At 45.1% G+C, this 21,268-nt stretch overlaps 1 protein-coding gene across 1 annotated transcript in view; it reads right to left on the bottom strand.

Annotated features, from left to right (window-relative positions):
* Positions 1-15,888: 15,888 nt before the first annotated feature.
* The window catches only part of LOC129811466 (M-phase inducer phosphatase 1-like), a 54,280-nt gene continuing 48,900 nt past the window's right edge, over positions 15,889-21,268 (bottom strand). Inside the window, exon 11 of the mRNA XM_055862799.1 lies at positions 15,889-16,107. Within this exon, the coding sequence (XP_055718774.1) occupies positions 15,967-16,107 (141 nt within the window). The 3' untranslated portion in view covers positions 15,889-15,966. The remainder of the gene's footprint in view (positions 16,108-21,268) is intronic.

Raw genomic sequence — 21,268 nt, forward strand, 5'->3', positions numbered from 1 at the left:
ACACATCTCAACATCAACTGTTCAGAGGAGACAGCGTGAATCAGGCCTTCAAGGTCAACTTGCTGCAAAGAAACCACTGCTAAAGGACACCAATAATAAGAAGAGACTTGCTTGGGCCAAGAAACACGAGCAATGGACATTCGACCGTTGGAAATCTGTCCTTTGGTCTGATGAGTCCAAATTTGAGATGTTTGGTTCCAAACTCCGTGTCTTTGTGAGACGCAGCGTAGGTGAATGGATGATCTCCACATTTGTGGTTCCCACCGTGAAGCATGGAGGTGGTGGTGTGATGGTGTGGTTCCCACCGTGAAGCATGGAGGAGGAGGTGTGATGGTGTGGTTCCCACCGTGAAGCATGGAGGTGGTGGTGTGATGGTGTGGTTCCCACCGTGAAGCATGGAGGTGGTGGTGTGATGGTGCTTTGCTGGTGACCATGTCAGTGATTCATTTTCGAATTGATGGCACACTTAACCAGCATGGCTACCACAGCATTCTGCAGGGATACGCCATCCCATCGGATTTCTACTGATTGGGACAAATATTTGGACAACAGGACAATAACCCAACACACCTCCAGGCTGCATAAGGGCTATTTGACCAAGAAGGAGAGTGATGAAGTGCTGCATCAGATGACCTGGCCTCCAAAATCACCCAAACTCAACCCAATTGAGATGGTTTGGATGAGTTGGACCGCAGAGTGAAGGAAAAGCAGCCAACAAGTGCTCAGCATTTGCCGGAACTCCTTCAAGACTGTTGGAAAAACATTCCAGGTGAAGCTAGTTGAGAGAATGCTAAGAATGTGCAAAACTGCATCCATAGATAGGAGTAAGACGTCCAGGAAACGACAGAGCGAGATCACTTGTTAGATATTGTCGGAACTAGAAGCACAAGCATTTCACTTCACTCGCATTAACATCTGCTAACCTTATTTGTATGTGACAAATAACATTTGATTTGATTTGAAAAGGTGCCCGCGATACAGTGTGACTCACTACAGTAAATAACATATCTTCATAATAACTAAATGGAACACAAAAGTACTCAATCAACATGATAAAACACAGCAAACAGATCACATAGAAGGCACAGTGTGTGGGTATAGGTGGAACGTATTGTGATGGAAGGTGTGGTGTGTGTTTTTTGGTGTTTTGGAAAAGTGTGGCGTTGAGTGACTGAGAAAGGAAATGGTTGCATATCCCAGAACCAATGTGTGTCTGTGAGCAGGGGTTGTGAGAGAGAGAAAGCTTTCAATTTTGTGCAGATATGGCAGATATAAATGATACATATAGTCCCCATCTAGATTCTGAGCCTGCCTGGCAGGGTTGGTCCTGCAAAGCCCCCTAAAGGGAGAGCATAATATACAAGGACATTCTCAAAGCTGCTAATGAGAACCTTAATGTACCTAGCCGGTGGGGATTCCGGTGTGGTGCCCCCACCCAGGCAGTGGCAGTGCTGGCAACACTAGCTGCAGTAACCCATGGGGAGGGGGGGGGGGGGGGGTCACACTCTGACAATCAGAAACGGGGGTATATTATTGTGGCCCTGGTGGCACATAATCATCAAAGGTCTGATTGCACGGATGCTTGGAGAAATGGTCACAACGGGGGGGACCAGCGTGTGGGTGTTTCAGGGGAAAGATCTGATCTCCATCACCTAGGACTTGACAATGGTTAATCAAATCTCACATTTTTTTTGCTCAATCTTTCATGCTTTCTCAAACATCTGTAACTGTATTCATAAATCAGGACATTTCTTTAAGGCTCTGGGATGTAACAACCGTTGAGCATCTGAGCTTATGGTTGATTGTGGGGGAAAGGGGTGGGGTGATGTGTGTGTCCCACAATTATCACAATCACAATAACAAACAATTATTGTGACTCCTCCTATGTTGTCCCTAACATAACATTGTGTGTGTGTGTCCACCCCCCCCCCCCCCACCACCACCACACACACACACACACACACAATGTTATGTTAGGTACAACATAGGAGGAGTCACAATAATTGTTTGCAAAAATAATAATGCAAAAATGTAATGCAATAATCCTGGTTATAGGTACCAATCCTTTGCACTGCCAACATTATTACGCATATTAATCGTTAATGATGGAAAATAAGATAGAACGTATACACTACCATTCAAAAGTTTGGGGTCACTTCGAAATGTCCTTGATTTTTGAAAGAAAAGCACATTTTTGGTCCATTAAAATAACACAACATTGATCATAAATACAGTGTAGATATTGTTAATGTTATAAATTACTATTGTAGCTGGAAACGGCAGATTTTTTATGGAATATCTACATAGACGTACAGAGGCCCATTATCAGCAACCATCACTCCTGTGTTCCAATGGCACGTTGTGCTGGCTAATACAAGTGATTAAAGAAGCAATAAAAACTTCATTCTTTAGACTCGTTGAGTATCTGGAGAAACAGCATTTTGTGGGTTCAATTACAGGCTCAAAATGCCCAGAAACAAATAACTTTCTTCTGAAACTCGTCAGTCTATTCTTGTTCTGAGAAATGAAGGCTATTCCATGTGAGAAATTGCCAAAAAACTGAAGATCTTGAACCATTCTGTGTACTACTCCCTTCACAGAATAGCGCAAACTGGCTCTAATGAGAGACAGTTTGAGAGACACAGAACACGTCTCCTTCCTGAGCAGTATGACGGCTGTGTGGTCCCATGGTGTTTATACTTGCGTACTATTGTTTGTACAGATGAACGTGGTACCTTCAGGCGTTTGGAAATTGCTCCCAAGGATGAACCAGACTTGTGGAGGTCTACAATTTTATTTCTGAGGTCTTGGCTGATTTCTTTTGATTTTCCCATGAGGTCAAGCAAAGAGGCACTGAGTTTGAAGGTAGGCCTTGAAATAAATCCACAGGTACACCTCCAATTGACTCAAATTATGTCAATTAGCCTATCAGAAGCTTCTAAAGCCATGACATCATTTTCTGGAATTTTCCAAGCTGTTTAAAGGCACAGTCAACTTAGTGTATGTAAACTTCTGACCCACTGGAATTGTGATACAGTAAATTATAAGTGAAATAATCTGTCTGTAAACAATTGTTTGAAAAATGTATTGTGTCATGCACAAAGTAGATGTCCTAACCCAACTTGCCAAAACTATCGTTTGTTAACAAGAAATGTGTGGAGTGGTTGAAAAACGAGTTTTAAATGACGCTAACCTAAGTGTATGTAAACTACTATGACTACAACTGTACATGATCAAATACAAATTTAACCCTAATAACTACCGTGGGATATGCATCAACAGCAACTTTGGGAAAATCCTCTGCATCATCACCGTACATTTCCTCAGTGAAAATAATGTACTGAGTAAATGTCAAATTGGCTATTTACCATATGAGCGTATGAAAGGCAAAGTCTTCTCGTGCTTTTTGGGATTTCAAAAAAGCTTTTGACTCAATGTGGCATGAGGGTCTGCTATACAAAAGTGTTGGAAAGTGGTGTTGGGGGTAAAACATAGGACATTATAAAATCCATTTACACAATTTTTATTTTACCCTTATTTTACCAGGTAAGTTGACTGAGAACACATTTTCATTTACAGCAACGACCTGGAGAATAGTTACAGGGGAAAGGAGGAATGAGCCAATTGTAAGATGGGGTGATTAGGTGGCAATGATGGTATGAGGGCCAGATTGGGAATTTAGCCAGGACACCGGGGTTAACACCCCTACTCTTACGATAAGTGGCATGGGATCTTTAGGTGACCACAGAGAGTCAGAACACCCGTTTAATGACCCATCTGAGAGACGGCACCCTTCACAGGGCAGTGTCCCCAATCACTGCCCTGCATTGGGATATTTTTGGGGAAAGAGTGCCTCCTACTGGCCCTCCAGCACCACTTCCAGCAGCATCTGGTCTCCCATCCAGGGACTGACCAGGACCAACCCTGCTTAGCTTCTGAGGCAAGCCAGCAGTGGGCTGCAGGGTGTTATGCTGCTGGCAAAAAAAATGCAGGGTGGTATGCACAAACAACAAGTGTGTATGGATAAAATTGGCAAAAAAACACACACATTTCTTTCCACAGGGCCGTGGGGTGAGACAGGGATGCAGCTTAAGCCCCATCCTCTTCAACATATATATCAACGAATTGGCGAGGGCACTAGAACAGTCTGCAGCACCCGGCCTCACCTTACTAGAAGAGTCTGCAGCACCCGGCCTCACCCTACTAGAATCTAAAGTCAAATGTCTACTGTTTGCTGATGATCTGGTGCTTCTGTCCCCAACCAAGGAGGGCCTACATCAGCACCTAGATCAGATTCTGTCAGACCTGGGCCCTGACAGTAAATCTCAGTGAGACCAAAATAATGGTGTTCCAAAAAAGGTCCAGTCGCCAGGACCACAAATTCCATCTGGACACTGTTGCCCTGGAGCACACAAAAAACTATACATACCTCGGCCTAAACATCAGCACCACAGGTAACTTCCACAAAGCTGTGAACGATCTGAGAGACAAGGCAAGAAGGGCCTTCTATGCCATCAAAAGGAACATAAATTTCAACATACCAATTAGGATCTGGCTAAAAATACTTGGATCAGTCATAGAGCCCATTGCCCTTTATGGTTGTGAGGTCTGGGGTCCGCTCACCAACCAAGAATTCACAAAATGGGACAAACACCAAATTGAGACTCTGCATGCAGAATTCTGCAAAAATATCCTCTGTGTACAACGTAGAACACCAAATAATGCATGCAGAGCAGGATTAGGCCGATACCCACTAATTATCAAAATCCAGAAAAGAGACGTTAAATTCTACAACCACCTAAAAGGAAGCGATTCCCAAACCTTCCATAACAAAGCCATCACCTACAGAGAGATGAACCTGGAGAAGAGTCCCCTAAGCAAGCTGGTCCTAGGGCTCTGTTCACAAACACAAACACACCCCACAGAGCCCCAGGACAACAGCACAATTAGACCCAACCAAATCATGAGAAAACAAAAAGATAATTACTTGACACATTGGAAAGAATTATCAAAAAAACAGAGCAAACTAGAATGCTATTTGGCCCTAAACAGAGAGTACACAGTGGCAGAATACCTGACCACTGTGACTGACCCAAAATTAAGGAAAGCTTTGACTATGTACAGACTCAGTGAGCATAGCCTTGCTATTGAGAAAGGCCGCCGTAGGCAGACCTGGCTCTCAAGAGAAGACAGGCTATGTGCACACTGCTCACAAAATGAGGTGGAAACTGAGCTGCACTTCCTAACCTCCTGCCAAATGTATGACCATATTAGAGACACATATTTCCCTCAGATTACACAGATCCACAAAGAATTAGAAAACAAATCCAATTTTGATAAACTCCCATATCTACTGGGTGAAATACCACAGTGTGCATCACAGCAGCAAGATTTGTGACCTGTTGCCACAAGAAAAGGGCAACCAGTGAAGAACAAACACCATTGTAAATAAAAGACATATTTATTTATTTTCCCTTTTGTACTTTAACTATTTGAACATCGTTACAACACTGTATATAGACTGTATATAGATATAATATGACATCTGAAATGACTATTATTTTGGTACTTCTGTCAGTGTAATGTTTACTGTTCATTTTTATTATTTCACTTGCTTTGGCAATGTTAACATATGCTTCCCATGCCAATAAAGCCCTTGGATTGAATTTTGAGACAGAGAGAGACAGAGAGAGAGAGAGACAGAGAGAGACAGAGAGAGAGAGAGAGAGAGAGACAGACAGACAGACAGACAGACAGAGACAGAGAGAGACAGAGAGAGAGAGAGAGAGAGAGACAGAGACAGAGACAGAGACAGAGACAGAGAGAGAGAGAGAGAGAGACAGAGAGAGAGAGAGAGAGAGAGACAGACAGAGAGAGACAGAGAGAGAGAGAGAGACAGAGACAGAGAGAGACAGAGAGAGAGACAGAGACACAGAGACACTGAACTATACTGAACTATACTGTACTGAACAGTACTATACTGCACTTTACTGAACAATACTGCACTATACTGAACTAGACTATACTGAACTATACTGTGCTGTACTATACTGTACTGAACTATACTGAACTACACTGTACTGAACTATACTGAACTATACTATAATGCACAGTACTATACTGTACTGAAATTTACTATACTGAACAGTACTATACTGCACTTTACTGAACAATACTGCACTATACTGAACTAGACTATACTGAACTAGACTGTACTGAACTATACTGAACTATACCGAACTATACTGAACTATACTGAACTATATTGAACTATACTGATCTATACTGAACTATACTGAACTATACTGAACTATACTGTACTGAACTATACTGAACTGAACTATACTATACTGAACTATACTATCCTTTACTGAACTTTACTGAACTATACTGAACTATACTGAACTATACTATCCTTTACTGAACTATACTGTACTGAACTACACTGAACTATACTGAACTATACAATACTGAACTATACTGTACTGAACTATACTGAACTATACAATACTGAACTATACTGAACTAGACTATACTGAACTATACTGTGCTGTACTATACTGTACTGAACTATACTGAACTATACTGAACTATACTGTACTGAACTATACTGAACTATACTATACTGAACTATACTATACTATACTGAACTATACTGCACTATACCGAACTATACTGAACTATACTATAATGCACAGTACTATACTGTACTGAAATTTACTATACTGAACAGTACTATACTGCACTTTACTGAACAATACTGCACTATACTGAACTAGACTATACTGAACTATACTGAACTATACTGAACTATACTGAACTATACTGAACTATACTGAACTATACTGAACTACACTGAACTATCCTTTACTGAACTATACTGTACTGAACTATACTGAACTAGACTATACTGAACTAGACTGTACTGAACTATACTGAACTATACCGAACTATACTGAACTATACCGAACTATACTGAACTATACTGAACTATACTGAACTATACCGAACTATACCGAACTAGACTGAACTATACTGATCTATACTGATCTATACTGAACTATACTGAACTATACTGATCTATACTGAACTATATTGAACTATACTGATCTATACTGAACTACACTGAACTATACTGAACTATACTGTACTGAACTATACTGAACTGAACAATACTATACTGAACTATACTATACTGAACTATACTATCCTTTACTGAACTTTACTGAACTATACTATCCTTTACTGAACTATACTGAACTATACTGAACTATACTGTACTGAACTATACTGAACTATACTGAACTATACAATACTGAACTATACTATCCTTTACTGAACTATACCGAACTATACTATACTGAACTATACTACACAAAACTATACTATACTGAACTATACTATACTAAACTATACTGAACTAGACTGTACTGAACTATACTGAACTATACTGAACTATACTGAACTATACTGTACTGAACTATACTGAACTATACTATCCTTTACTGAACTATACTATACTGAACTAGACTATACTGAACTAGACTATACTGAACTATACTATCCTTTACTGAACTATACTATACTGAACTAGACTATACTGAACTATACTATACTGAACTATACTATACTGAACTAGACTATACTGAACTATACTGAACTAGACTATACTGAACTATACTATACTGAACTATACTGAACTATACTATACTGAACTATACTATACTGAACTATACTATACTGAACTATACTATACTGAACCATACTATACTGAACTATACTGAACTATACTATACTGAACTATACTGAACTATACTATACTGAACTATACTGAACTATACTATACTGAACTAGACTGTACTGAACTATACTGAACTATACTGAACTATACTGAACTATACTGAACTATACTGTACTGAACTATACTGAACTATACTATACTGGACTATACTATACTGAACTATACTATCCTTTACTGAACTATACTATACTGAACTAGACTATACTGAACTAGACTATACTGAACTATACTATCCTTTACTGAACTATACTGTACTGAACTATACTATACTGAACTATACTATCCTTTACTGAACTATACTATACTGAACTATCTATACTGAACTATACTATCCTTTACTGAACTATACTATACTGAACTAGACTATACTGAACTAGACTATACTGAACTATACTATCCTTTACTGAACTATACTATACTGAACTATACTATACTGAACTTTACTATACTGAACTAGACTATACTGAACTATACTGAACTAGACTATACTGAACTATACTATACTGAACTAGACTATACTGAACTAGACTATACTGAACTATACTATACTGAACTAGACTATACTGAACTAGACTACACTGAACTATACTGAACTAGACTATACTAAACTATACTGAACTATACTATACTGAACTATACTACACAGAACTATACTATACTGAACTATACTATACTGAACTTTACTGTACTATACTAGACTATACTGAACTAGACTATACTGAACTAGACTATACTGAACTATACTGAACTAGACTATACTGAACTATACTGAACTATACTGAACTATACTATACTGAACTAGACTATACTGAACTATACTATACTGAACTATACTATACTGAACTTTACTGTACTATACTAGACTATACTGAACTATACTGAACTAGACTATACTGAACTATACTGAACTATACTATACTGAACTATACTGAACTATACTGATCTATACTGATCTATACTGTACTATACTGAACTATACTATTCTTTACTGAACTATACTATACTGAACTATACTATACTAAACTAGACTATACTGAACTATACTGAACAATACTGTACTATACGGAACTATACTATCCTTTACTGAACTATACTATACTGAACTATACTGAACTATTCTGTACTATACGGAACTATACTATCCTTTACTGAACTATACTGTAGTATACTGAACTATACTGAGCTATACTGTACTATACTGAACTATATTATACTGAACTAGACTATACTGAACTAGACTATACTGAACTATACTATACTGAACTATACTGAACTAGACTATACTGAACTATACTATACTGAACTAGACTGAACTAGACTATACTGAACTATACTGAACTATACTATACTATACTGAACTATACTATACTGAACTATATTATACTGAACTAGACTATACTGAACTATACTATACTGAACTAGACTATACTGAACTAGACTATACTGAACTATACTATACTGAACTAGACTATACTGAACTAGACTATACTGAACTATACTGAACTACACTGAACTATACTGTACTATACTGAACTATACTGTACTATACTGAACTATACTATCCTTTACTGAACTATACTGTAGTATACTGAACTATACTATCCTTTACTGAACTATACTGTAGTATACTGAACTATACTATCCTTTACTGAACTATACTGCACTATACCGAACTATACTGTACTATACTGAACTATACTATCCTTTACTGAACTATACTGTAGTATACTGAACTATGCTGAACTATACTGAACTATACTGTACTATACAGAACTATACTGCACTATACTGTACTATACTGTACTATACTGAACTATACTGCACTATACTGAACTATACTGTACTATACTGAACTATACTATCCTTTACTGAACTATACTATACTGAACTATACTATCCTTTACTGAACTATACTATACTGAACTATACTGAACAATACTGAACAATGCTGAACTATACTGTACTATACTGAACTATACTATCCTTTACTGAACTATACTATACTGAACTATACTATACTATACTGTACTATACTGAACTATACTATACTGAACTATACTATACTGAACCATACTATACTGAACTATACTGAACTATACTATACTGAACTATACTATACTGAACTATACTGAACTATACTATACTGAACTATACTATACTGAACTATACTATACTAAACTATACTGAACTATACTGGACCATACTATACTGAACTATACTATCCTTTACTGAACTATGCTATACTGAACTATACTATACTGAACTATACTATACTGAACTATACTGAACTATACTATACTGTACTATACTGAACTATACTATCCTTTGCTGAACTATACTATACTGAACTATACTATACTGAACTATACTATCCTTTACTGAACTATACTGAACAATACTGTACTATACTGAACTATACTATTCTTTACTGAACTATACTATACTGAACTAGACTATACTGAACTATACTATACTGAACTATACTATACTATCCTTTACTGAACTATACTATACTGAACTATACTATACTGAACTATACTATACTGAACTATACTGTACTGTACTATACTACACAGAACTATACTATACTGAACTATACTATACTGAACTATACTATACTGAACTATACTATACTGAACTAGACTATACTGAACTAGACTATACTGAACTATACTATACTGAACTTTACTGTACTATACTGAACTATACTATACTATACTGAACTATACTGTACTGAACTATACTATACTGTACTATACTGAACTATACTGTACTGTACTATACTATACTGAACTATACTGTACTGAACTATACTGTACTGAACTATACTGTACTGAACTATACTGTACTATACTGAACCATACTGTACTGTCCTTTACTGAACAATACTATACTGAACTATACTGTACTGAACTATACTGTACTGAACTATACTGAACTATACTGTACTGAACTATACTGTACTGAACTATACTGTACTGAACTATACTGTACTGAACTATACTATACTGAACTATACTATACTGTACTGAACTATACTGAACTATACTATACTGAACTATACTATACTGAACTATACTGTACTGAACTATACTGTACTGAACTATACTGAACTATACTATCCTTTACTGAACTAGACTGAACTATACTATACTGAACTAGACTGAACTATACTATACTATACTGTACTATACTGTACTGAACTATACTGTACAGTACTATACCATACTGAACTATACTATACTCTACTGTACTGCACTGTACTGAACATTTACATTTAAGTCATTTAGCAGACGCTCTTATCCAGAGGGACTTACAAATTGGTGCATTCACCTTATGACATCCAGTGGAACAACCACTTTACAATAGTGCATCTAACTCTTTTAAGGGGGGGGGGGGAGTTAGAAGGATTACTTTATCCTATCCTAGGTATTCCTTAAAGAGGTGGGGTTTCAGGTGTCTCCGGAAGGTGGTGATTGACTCCGCTGACCTGGCGTCGTGAGGGAGTTTGTTCCACCATTGGGGTGCCAGAGCAGCGAACAGTTTTGACTGGGCTGAGCGGGAACTGTACTTCCTCAGAGTACAATACTGTACTGTGCTATACTGTACTGTACTGTGCTATACTGTACTGTGCTATACTGTACTGTGCTATACTGTACTGTACTGTGCTATACTGTACTGTGCTATACTGTACTGTGCTATACTGTACTGTACTGTACTGTGCTATACTGTACTGTACTGTGCTATACTGTACTGTACTGTACTGTGCTATACTGTACTGTGCTATACTGTACTGTGCTATACTGTACTGTGCTATACTGTACTGTACTGTGCTATACTGTACTATACTGTACTGTACTGTGCTATACTGTACTGTGCTATACTGTACTGTGCTATACTGTACTGTGCTATACTGTACTGTGCTATACTGTACTGTACTGTGCTATACTGTACTGTGCTATACTGTACTGTACTGTGCTATACTGTACTGTGCTATACTGTACTGTACTGTGCTATACTGTACTGTGCTATACTGTACTGTGCTATACTGTACTGTGCTATACTGTACTGTACTGTGCTATACTGTACTGTGCTATACTGTACTGTGCTATACTGTACTGTGCTATACTGCACTATACTGTACTGTGCTATACTGTACTGTGCTATACTGTACTGTGCTATACTGTACTGTACTGTACTGTGCTATACTGTACTGTGCTATACTGTACTGTGCTATACTGTACTGTGCTATACTGTACTGTGCTATACTGTACTGTACTGTGCTATACTGTACTGTGCTATACTGTACTGTGCTATACTGTACTGTGCTGTACTGTACTGTACTGTGCTATACTGTACTGTGCTATAATGATCCACACAGCCAACTTGGAGTTTGAGCACTCCATTTTTCTGACCTGCAGTGAGTCATGGTTCCTCTGAAGCAGCATGAAGGCAGACCTCATCTGGAGTCAGAATAACAGGATGTGTTGTGGTTGAGAGAGATGGCAGCTCGCAAGCAGCCAGGGCTAATGGCTAACACATGCCACGCTGTTCAAAAATATAGGAATCTAAAGGGCAAAAATGATTTAGGACCAATCAGGAGAAGTGGAGGAGGCCAACAACCCAGCAGCAGGACCGCTACCTCCGCCTTTGTGCAAGGAGGAGCACTGCCAGAGCCCTGCAAAATGACCTCCAGCAGGCCACAAATGTGCATGTGTCAGCATATGGTCTCACAAGGGGTCTGAGGATCTCATCTCGGTACCTAATGGCAGTCAGGCTACCTCTGGCGAGCACGGAGGTAGCCTGAGCATGGAGGGCTGTGCGGCCCCACAAAGAAATGCCATCCCACACCATGACTGACCCACCGCCAAACCGGTCATGCTGGACAATGTTGCAGGCAGCAGAACGTTCTCCACGGTGTCTCCAGACTCTGTCACGTCTGTCACATGTGCTCAGTGTGAACCTGCTTTCATCTGTGTATATCTTTCCTGTTTGGCCCTGTCCGGGGGTATCATCGGATGGGGCCACAGTGTCTCCTGACCCCTCCTGTCTCAGCCTCCAGAATTTATGCTGCAATAGTTTATGTTTCGGGGGGCTAGGGTCAGTTTGTTATATCTGGAGTACTTCTCCTGTCTTATCCGGTGTCCTGTGTGAATTTAAGTATGCTCTCTCTAATTCCCTTTCTCTCTTTCTTTCTCTCTCGGAGGACCTGAGCCCTAGGACCATGCGTCAGGACTACCTGGCATGATGACTCCTTGCTGTCCCCAGTCCACCTGGCCTTGCTGCTGTTCCAGTTTCAACTGTTCTGCCTGCGGCTATGGAACCCTGACCTGTTCACCGGACGTGGTACCTGTCCCAGACCTGCTGTTTTCAACTCTCTAGAGACAGCAGGAGCGGTAGAGATACTCTGAATGATCGGCTATGAAAAGCCAACTGACATTTACTCCTGAGGTGCTGACCTGTTGCACCCTCTACTACCACTGTGACTATTATTATTTGACCCTGCTGGTCATCTATTAACATCTTGGCCATGTTCTGTTATAATCTCCACCCGGCACAGCCAGAAGAGGACTGGCCACCCCTCAGAGCCTGGTTCCTCTCTAGGTTTCTTCCTAGGTTTTGGCCTTTCTAGGGAGTTTTTCCTAGCCACCGTGCTTCTACACCTGCATTGCTTGCTGTTTGGGGTTTTAGGCTGGGTTTCTGTACAGCACTTTGAGATATCAGCTGATGTACGAAGGGCTATATAAAATTAACTTGATTAGTAGTAGTGATAGTGATAATAGTAGGGCTATATAAATACATTTGATTGAGAGGCTTTGAAGTCAGCAGTCGGCCATATTGGCAGTCCCAGGCTGGACCTCCAGGACAACATGACAGTATTTAAGTAGCGTTTTGTTGTATTGTGGACAGTAATGAACTCTCAAAAAATTATTCTTCATTTTTATTTATTTATACATGTTTAGCTCAAATAATATTATTTAAATGCATTAAGTTGTCTGATAGAATAAATGTGGTGAAAACAAATGTAGACATTAATACATGCATTTCTATATCTTCCCTTACCAAGGTGTGTACATACATATATATATATCACAACCCCTCCCGGGCAGTAGGGTTACAGGGGGGGGGGGGGGGGCAGTAGAGCTACAGGGGGGGCAGTAGGGTTACAGGGGGGGGGGGGGGGGGCAGTAGAGCTACAGGGGGGGCAGTAGGGTTACAGGGGGGGGGGGGCAGTAGGGCTACAGGGAGGGGGGGCAGTAGGGTTACAGGGGGGGGGGGGCAGTAGGGTTACAGGGGGGGGGGGCAGTAGGGTTACGGGGGGGGGGCAGTAGGGTTACGGGGGGGGGGCAGTAGGGCCACAGGGGGGGGCAGTAGGGCCACAAGGGGGGGGGGCAGTAGGGCCACAAGGGGGGGGGGGGCAGTAGGGCCACAAGGGGGGGGGCAGTAGGGCTACAGGGGGGGGGGGGGGCAGTAGGGTTACAGGGGGGGGGCAGTAGGGTTACAGGGGGGGGGCAGTAGGGTTACGGGGGGGCAGTAGGGTTACAGGGGGGGGCAGTAGGGTTACAGGGGGGGGGGCAGTAGGGTTACAGGGGGGGGGGGCAGTAGGGTTACAGGGGGGGGGGGCAGTAGGGTTACAGGGGGGGGGCAGTAGGGTTACAGGGGGGGGGGGGGGGGAGTAGTAGGGTTACATGGGGGGGCAGCAGGGCTACATGGGGGGGCAGTAGGGCTACATGGGGGGGCAGTAGGGCTACATGGGGGGCAGTAGGGCTACAGGGGGGGGGGGGGGGGGGGAGTAGGGTTACAGTGGGGGGGGGAGTAGGGTTACAGTGGGGGGGGGCAGTAGGGCTACAGGGGGGGGGGGGGAGTAGGGCTACAGGGGGGGGGGCAGTAGGGCTACAGGGAGGGGGGGGCAGTAGGGCTACAGGGAGGGGGGGGCAGTAGGGTTACAGGGAGGGGGGGGCAGTAGGGTTACAGGGAGGGGGGCAATAGGTTACAGTGGGGGGCAGTAGGTTACAGTGGGGGGGGTCAGGGGGGGGGGGGCAGTAGGTTACAGTGGGGGGCGGCAGTAGGGTTACAGTGGGGGGCGGCAGTAGGGTTACAGGGGGGGGGGGGCAGTAGGGTTACAGGGGGGGGGGGCAGTAGGGCTACGGGGGGGGGGGGGGGCAGTAGGGCTACAGGGGGGGGGGGCAGTAGGGTTACAGGGAGGGGGGGCAGTAGGGTTACAGGGAGGGGGGGCAGTAGGGTTACAGGGAGGGGGGGCAGTAGGGTTACAGGGAGGGGGGGCAGTAGGGTTACAGGGAGGGGGGGCAGTAGGGTTACAGGGAGGGGGGGCAGTAGGGTTACAGGGAGGGGGGGCAGTAGGGTTACAGGGAGGGGGGGGCAGTAGGGTTACAGGGAGGGGGGGCAGTAGGGTTACAGGGAGGGGGGGCAGTAGGGTTACAGGGAGGGGGGGCAGTAGGGTTACAGGGAGGGGGGCAGTAGGGTTACAGGGGGGGGGGGCAGTAGGGTTACAGGGGGGGGGCAGTAGGGTTACAGGGGGGGGGGCAGTAGGGTTACAGGGAGGGGGGCAGTAGGGTTACAGGGAGGGGGGCAGTAGGGTTACAGGGAGGGGGGCAGTAGGGTTACAGGGAGGGGGGCAGTAGGGTTACAGGGAGGGGGGACAGTAGGGTTACAGGGAGGGGGGACAGTAGGGTTACAGGGAGGGGGGACAGTAGGGTTACAGGGAGGGGGGACAGTAGGGTTACAGGGAGGGGGGCAGTAGGGTTACAGGGAGGGGGGCAGTAGGGTTACAGGGAGGGGGGCAGTAGGGTTACAGGGAGGGGGGGCAGTAGGGTTACAGGGAGGGGGGGCAGTAGGGTTACAGGGAGGGGGGGCAGTAGGGTTACAGGGAGGGGGGGCAGTAGGGTTACAGGGAGGGGGGGCAGTAGGGTTACAGGGAGGGGGGCAGTAGGGTTACAGGGAGGGGGGCAGTAGGGTTACAGGGAGGGGGGCAGTAGGGTTACAGGGAGGGGGGCAGTAGGGTTACAGGGAGGGGGGCAGTAGGGTTACAGGGAGGGGGGCAGTAGGGTTACAGGGAGGGGGGGCAGTAGGGTTACAGGGAGGGGGGCAGTAGGGTTACAGGGAGGGGGGCAGTAGGGTTACAGGGAGGGCAGTAGGGTTACAGGTTACAGCTTCTTCAGTCTGCTGTACAGGTCTCTCTTGCTGCGCTCCCCAGCCCAGGTACTGCTCTTCAGTCTGAACTTCCTCAGGTCCTCTTTAAAGTCCTGATGGTGCATGGGCCGGTACCCCTGGGGCTCACACTGCATCTACACACACAGAGAGACCAGTTACAACATGCAGCCAGACAGCTTTGGCAATATGCACATTGTTACATCAGGCCAATAAAGTGAAGTGAATTGAGAGAGAATAAATGAGTTGAACTGGTCACCTTATAACGAGGCAGGGAATGAACAGAGAAAGCATGCAGGGTATTCTAAAGCAATTAAAAAACACATTCAAATTGAAATACCTTTTACCATTTGGCTAAAACTAATTGAACCAATTGCACTTTATGTCTGCGAGGTGAGGGGTCCACTTACAAAACAAGATTTCACCCAATTGAAACCCTGCATGCAGGGCAGAATTAGGCCAATATCCACGGATAATCAAAAAAGAGAAATCACGTTTTGGAAACATCTAAAATACAGTGACTCCTCTCTCATATCATTACCAAGCCCTGCCATGCCAAGAGCTGAGCAAAGAAAAGAGTCCCCTCATCCAGCTGGTCCTGGGGCTGAGTTCACTAACCTGTTCTACTAACACACTGAAGCCTCAGTCCCCTCATCCAGCTGGTCCTGGGGCTGAGTTCACTAACCTGTTCTACTAACACACTGAAGCCTCAGTCCCCTCATCCAGCTGGTCCTGGGGCTGAGTTCACTAACCTGTTCTACTAACATACTGAAGCCTCAGTCCCCTCATCCAGCTGGTCCTGGGGCTGAGTTCACAAACCTGTTCTACTAACATACTGAAGCCTCAGTCCCCTCATCCAGCTGGTCCTGGGGCTGAGTTCACTAACCTGTTCTACTAACACACTGAAGCCTCAGTCCCCTCATCCAGCTGGTCCTGGGGCTGAGTTCACTAACCTGTTCTACTAACACACTGAAGCCTCAGTCCCCCTCATCCAGCTGGTCCCAGGGCTGAGTTCACTAACCTGTTCTACTAACACACTGAAGCCTCAGTCCCATCATCCAGCTGGTCCTGGGGCTGAGTTCACTAACCTGTTCTACTAACACACTGAAGCCTCAGTCCCCTCATCCAGCTGGTCCTGGGGCTGAGTTCACTAACCTGTTCTACTAACATACTGAAGCCTCAGTCCCCTCATCCAGCTGGTCCTGGGGCTGAGTTCACAAACCTGTTCTACTAACACACTGAAGCCTCAGTCCCCTCATCCAGCTGGTCCTGGGGCTGAGTTCACTAACCTGTTCTACTAACACACTGAAGCCTCAGTCCCCTCATCCAGCTGGTCCTGGGGCTGAGTTCACTAACCTGTTCTACTAACACACTGAAGCCTCAGTCCCCTCATCCAGTTGGTCCCGGGGCTGAGTTCACTAACCTGTTCTACTAACACACTGAAGCCTCAGTCCCCTCATCCAGCTGGGGCTGAGTTCACTAACCTGTTCTACTAACACACTGAAGCCTCAGTCCCATCATCCAGCTGGTCCTGGTCCTGAGTTCACTAACCTGTTCTACTAACACATTGAAGCCTCAGTCCCATCATCCAGCTGGTCCTGGGGCTGAGTTCACTAACCTGTTCTACTAACACACCGAAGCCTCAGTCCCCTCATCCAGCTGGTCCTGGGGCTGAGTTCACTAACCTGTTCTACTAACACACTGAAGCCTCAGTCCCCTCATCCAGCTGGTCCTGGGGCTGAGTTCACTAACCTGTTCTACTAACACACTGAAGCCTCAGTCCCCTCATCCAGCTGGTCCTGGGGCTGAGTTCACTAACCTGTTCTACTAACACGCTGAAGCCTCAGTCCCCCTCATCCAGCTGGTCCCAGGGCTGAGTTCACTAACCTGTTCTACTAACACACTGAAGCCTCAGTCCCCTCATCCAGCTGGTCCTGGGGCTGAGTTCACAAACCTGTTCTACTAACACACTGAAGCCTCAGTCCCCTCATCCAGCTGGTCCTGGGGCTGAGTTCACTAACCTGTTCTACTAACACGCTGAAGCCTCAGTCCCCTCATCCAGCTGGTCCTGGGGCTGAGTTCACTAACCTGTTCTACTAACACACTGAAGCCTCAGTCCCCCTCATCCAGCTGGTCCCAGGGCTGAGTTCACTAACCTGTTCTACTAACACACTGAAGCCTCAGTCCCATCATCCAGCTGGTCCTGGGGCTGAGTTCACTAACCTGTTCTACTAACACACTGAAGCCTCAGTCCCCTCATCCAGCTGGTCCTGGGGCTGAGTTCACAAACCTGTTCTACTAACACACTGAAGCCTCAGTCCCCTCATCCAGCTGGTCCTGGGGCTGAGTTCACTAACCTGTTCTACTAACACACTGAAGCCTCAGTCCCCTCATCCAGCTGGTCCTGGGGCTGAGTTCACTAACCTGTTCTACTAACACACTGAAGCCTCAGTCCCCTCATCCAGTTGGTCCCAGGGCTGAGTTCACTAACCTGTTCTACTAACACACTGAAGCCTCAGTCCCATCATCCAGCTGGTCCTGGGGCTGAGTTCACTAACCTGTTCTACTAACACACTGAAGCCTCAGTCCCCTCATCCAGCTGGTCCTGGGGCTGAGTTCACTAACCTGTTCTACTAACACACTGAAGCCTCAGTCCCCTCATCCAGCTGGTCCTGGGGCTGAGTTCACTAACCTGTTCTACTAACACACTGAAGCCTCAGTCCCCTCATCCAGTTGGTCCCGGGGCTGAGTTCACTAACCTGTTCTACTAACACACTGAAGCCTCAGTCCCCTCATCCAGCTGGGGCTGAGTTCACTAACCTGTTCTACTAACACACTGAAGCCTCAGTCCCATCATCCAGCTGGTCCTGGTCCTGAGTTCACTAACCTGTTCTACTAACACACTGAAGCCTCAGTCCCATCATCCAGCTGGTCCTGGGGCTGAGTTCACTAACCTGTTCTACTAACACACCGAAGCCTCAGTCCCCTCATCCAGCTGGTCCTGGGGCTGAGTTCACTAACCTGTTCTACTAACACACTGAAGCCTCAGTCCCCTCATCCAGCTGGTCCTGGGGCTGAGTTCACTAACCTGTTCTACTAACACACTGAAGCCTCAGTCCCCTCATCCAGCTGGTCCTGGGGCTGAGTTCACTAACCTGTTCTACTAACACACTGAAGCCTCAGTCCCCTCATCCAGCTGGTCCTGGGGCTGAGTTCACTAACCTGTTCTACTAACACACTGAAGCCTCAGTCCCCTCATCCAGCTGGTCCTGGGGCTGAGTTCACTAACCTGTTCTACTAACACACTGAAGCCTCAGTCCCCTCATCCAGCTGGTCCTGGGGCTGAGTTCACTAACCTGTTCTACTAACACACTGAAGCCTCAGTCCCCTCATCCAGCTGGTCCTGGGGCTGAGTTCACTAACCTGTTCTACTAACACACTGAAGCCTCAGTCCCCTCATCCAGCTGGGGCTGAGTTCACAAACCTGTTCTACTAACACACTGAAGCCTCAGTCCCATCATCCAGCTGGTCCTGGTCCTGAGTTCACTAACCTGTTCTACTAACACACTGAAGCCTCAGTCCCATCATCCAGCTGGTCCTGGGGCTGAGTTCACTAACCTGTTCTACTAACACACTGAAGCCTCAGTCCCCTCATCCAGCTGGTCCAGGGGCTGAGTTCACTAACCTGTTCTACTAACACACTGAAGCCTCAGTCCCCTCATCCAGCTGGTCCTGGGGCTGAGTTCACTAACCTGTTCTACTAACACACTGAAGCCTCAGTCCCCTCATCCAGCTGGTCCTGGGGCTGAGTTCACTAACCTGTTCTACTAACACACTGAAGCCTCAGTCCCCTCATCCAGCTGGTCCTGGGGCTGAGTTCACTAACCTGTTCTACTAACACACTGAAGCCTCAGTCCCATCATCCAGCTGGTCCTGAGTTCACTAACCTGTTCTACTAACACACTGAAGCCTCAGTCCCCTCGTCCAGCTGGTCCTGGTGCTGAGTTCACTAACCTGTTCTACTAACACGCTGAAGCCTCAGTCCCCTCATTCAGCTGGTCCTGGGGCTGAGTTCACTAACCTGTTCTACTAACACACTGAAGCCTCAGTCCCCTCATCCAGCTGGGGCTGAGTTCACAAACCTGTTCTACTAACACACTGAAGCCTCAGTCCCATCATCCAGCTGGTCCTGGTCCTGAGTTCACTAACCTGTTCTACTAACACACTGAAGCCTCAGTCCCATCATCCAGCTGGTCCTGGGGCTGAGTTCACTAACCTGTTCTACTAACACACCGAAGCCTCAGTCCCCTCATCCAGCTGGTCCTGGGGCTGAGTTCACTAACCTGTTCTACTAACACACTGAAGCCTCAGTCCCCTCATCCAGCTGGTCCTGGGGCTGAGTTCACTAACCTGTTCTACTAACACACTGAAGCCTCAGTCCCCTCATCCAGCTGGTCCTGGGGCTGAGTTCACTAACCTGTTCTACTAACACACTGAAGCCTCAGTCCCCTCATCCAGCTGGTCCTGGGGCTGAGTTCACAAACCTGTTCTACTAACACACTGAAGCCTCAGTCCCCTCATCCAGCTGGTCCTGAGTTCACTAACCTGTTTTACTAACACACTGAAGCCTCAGTCGCCTCATCCAGCTGGGGCTGAGTTCACAAACCTGTTCTACTAACACACTGAAGCCTCAGTCCCATCATCCAGCTGGTCCTGGTCCTGAGTTCACTAACCTGTTCTACTAACACACTGAAGCCTCAGTCCCCTCATCCAGCTGGTCCTGGGGCTGAGTTCACTAACCTGTTCTACTAACACACTGAAGCCTCAGTCCCCTCATTCAGCTGGTCCTGGGGCTGAGTTCACTAACCTGTTCTACTAACACACTGAAGCCTCAGTCCCCTCATCCAGCTGGTCCTGGGGCTGAGTTCACTAACCTGTTCTACTAACACACTGAAGCCTCAGTCCCCTCATCCAGCTGGTCCTGGGGCTGAGTTCACTAACCTGTTCTACTAACACACTGAAGCCTCAGTCCCCTCATCCAGCTGGTCCTGGGGCTGAGTTCACTAACCTGTTCTACTAACACACTGAAGCCTCAGTCCCCTCATCCAGCTGGTCCTGGGGCTGAGTTCACTAACCTGTTCTACTAACACACTGAAGCCTCAGTCCCCTCATCCAGCTGGTCCTGGGGCTGAGTTCACTAACCTGTTCTACTAACACACTGAAGCCTCAATCCCCTCATCCAGCTGGGGCTGAGTTCACAAACCTGTTCTACTAACACACTGAAGCCTCAGTCCCCTC

Source organism: Salvelinus fontinalis, chromosome 15, assembly GCF_029448725.1.
Source record: "Salvelinus fontinalis isolate EN_2023a chromosome 15, ASM2944872v1, whole genome shotgun sequence".
NCBI lineage: Eukaryota > Metazoa > Chordata > Actinopteri > Salmoniformes > Salmonidae > Salvelinus > Salvelinus fontinalis.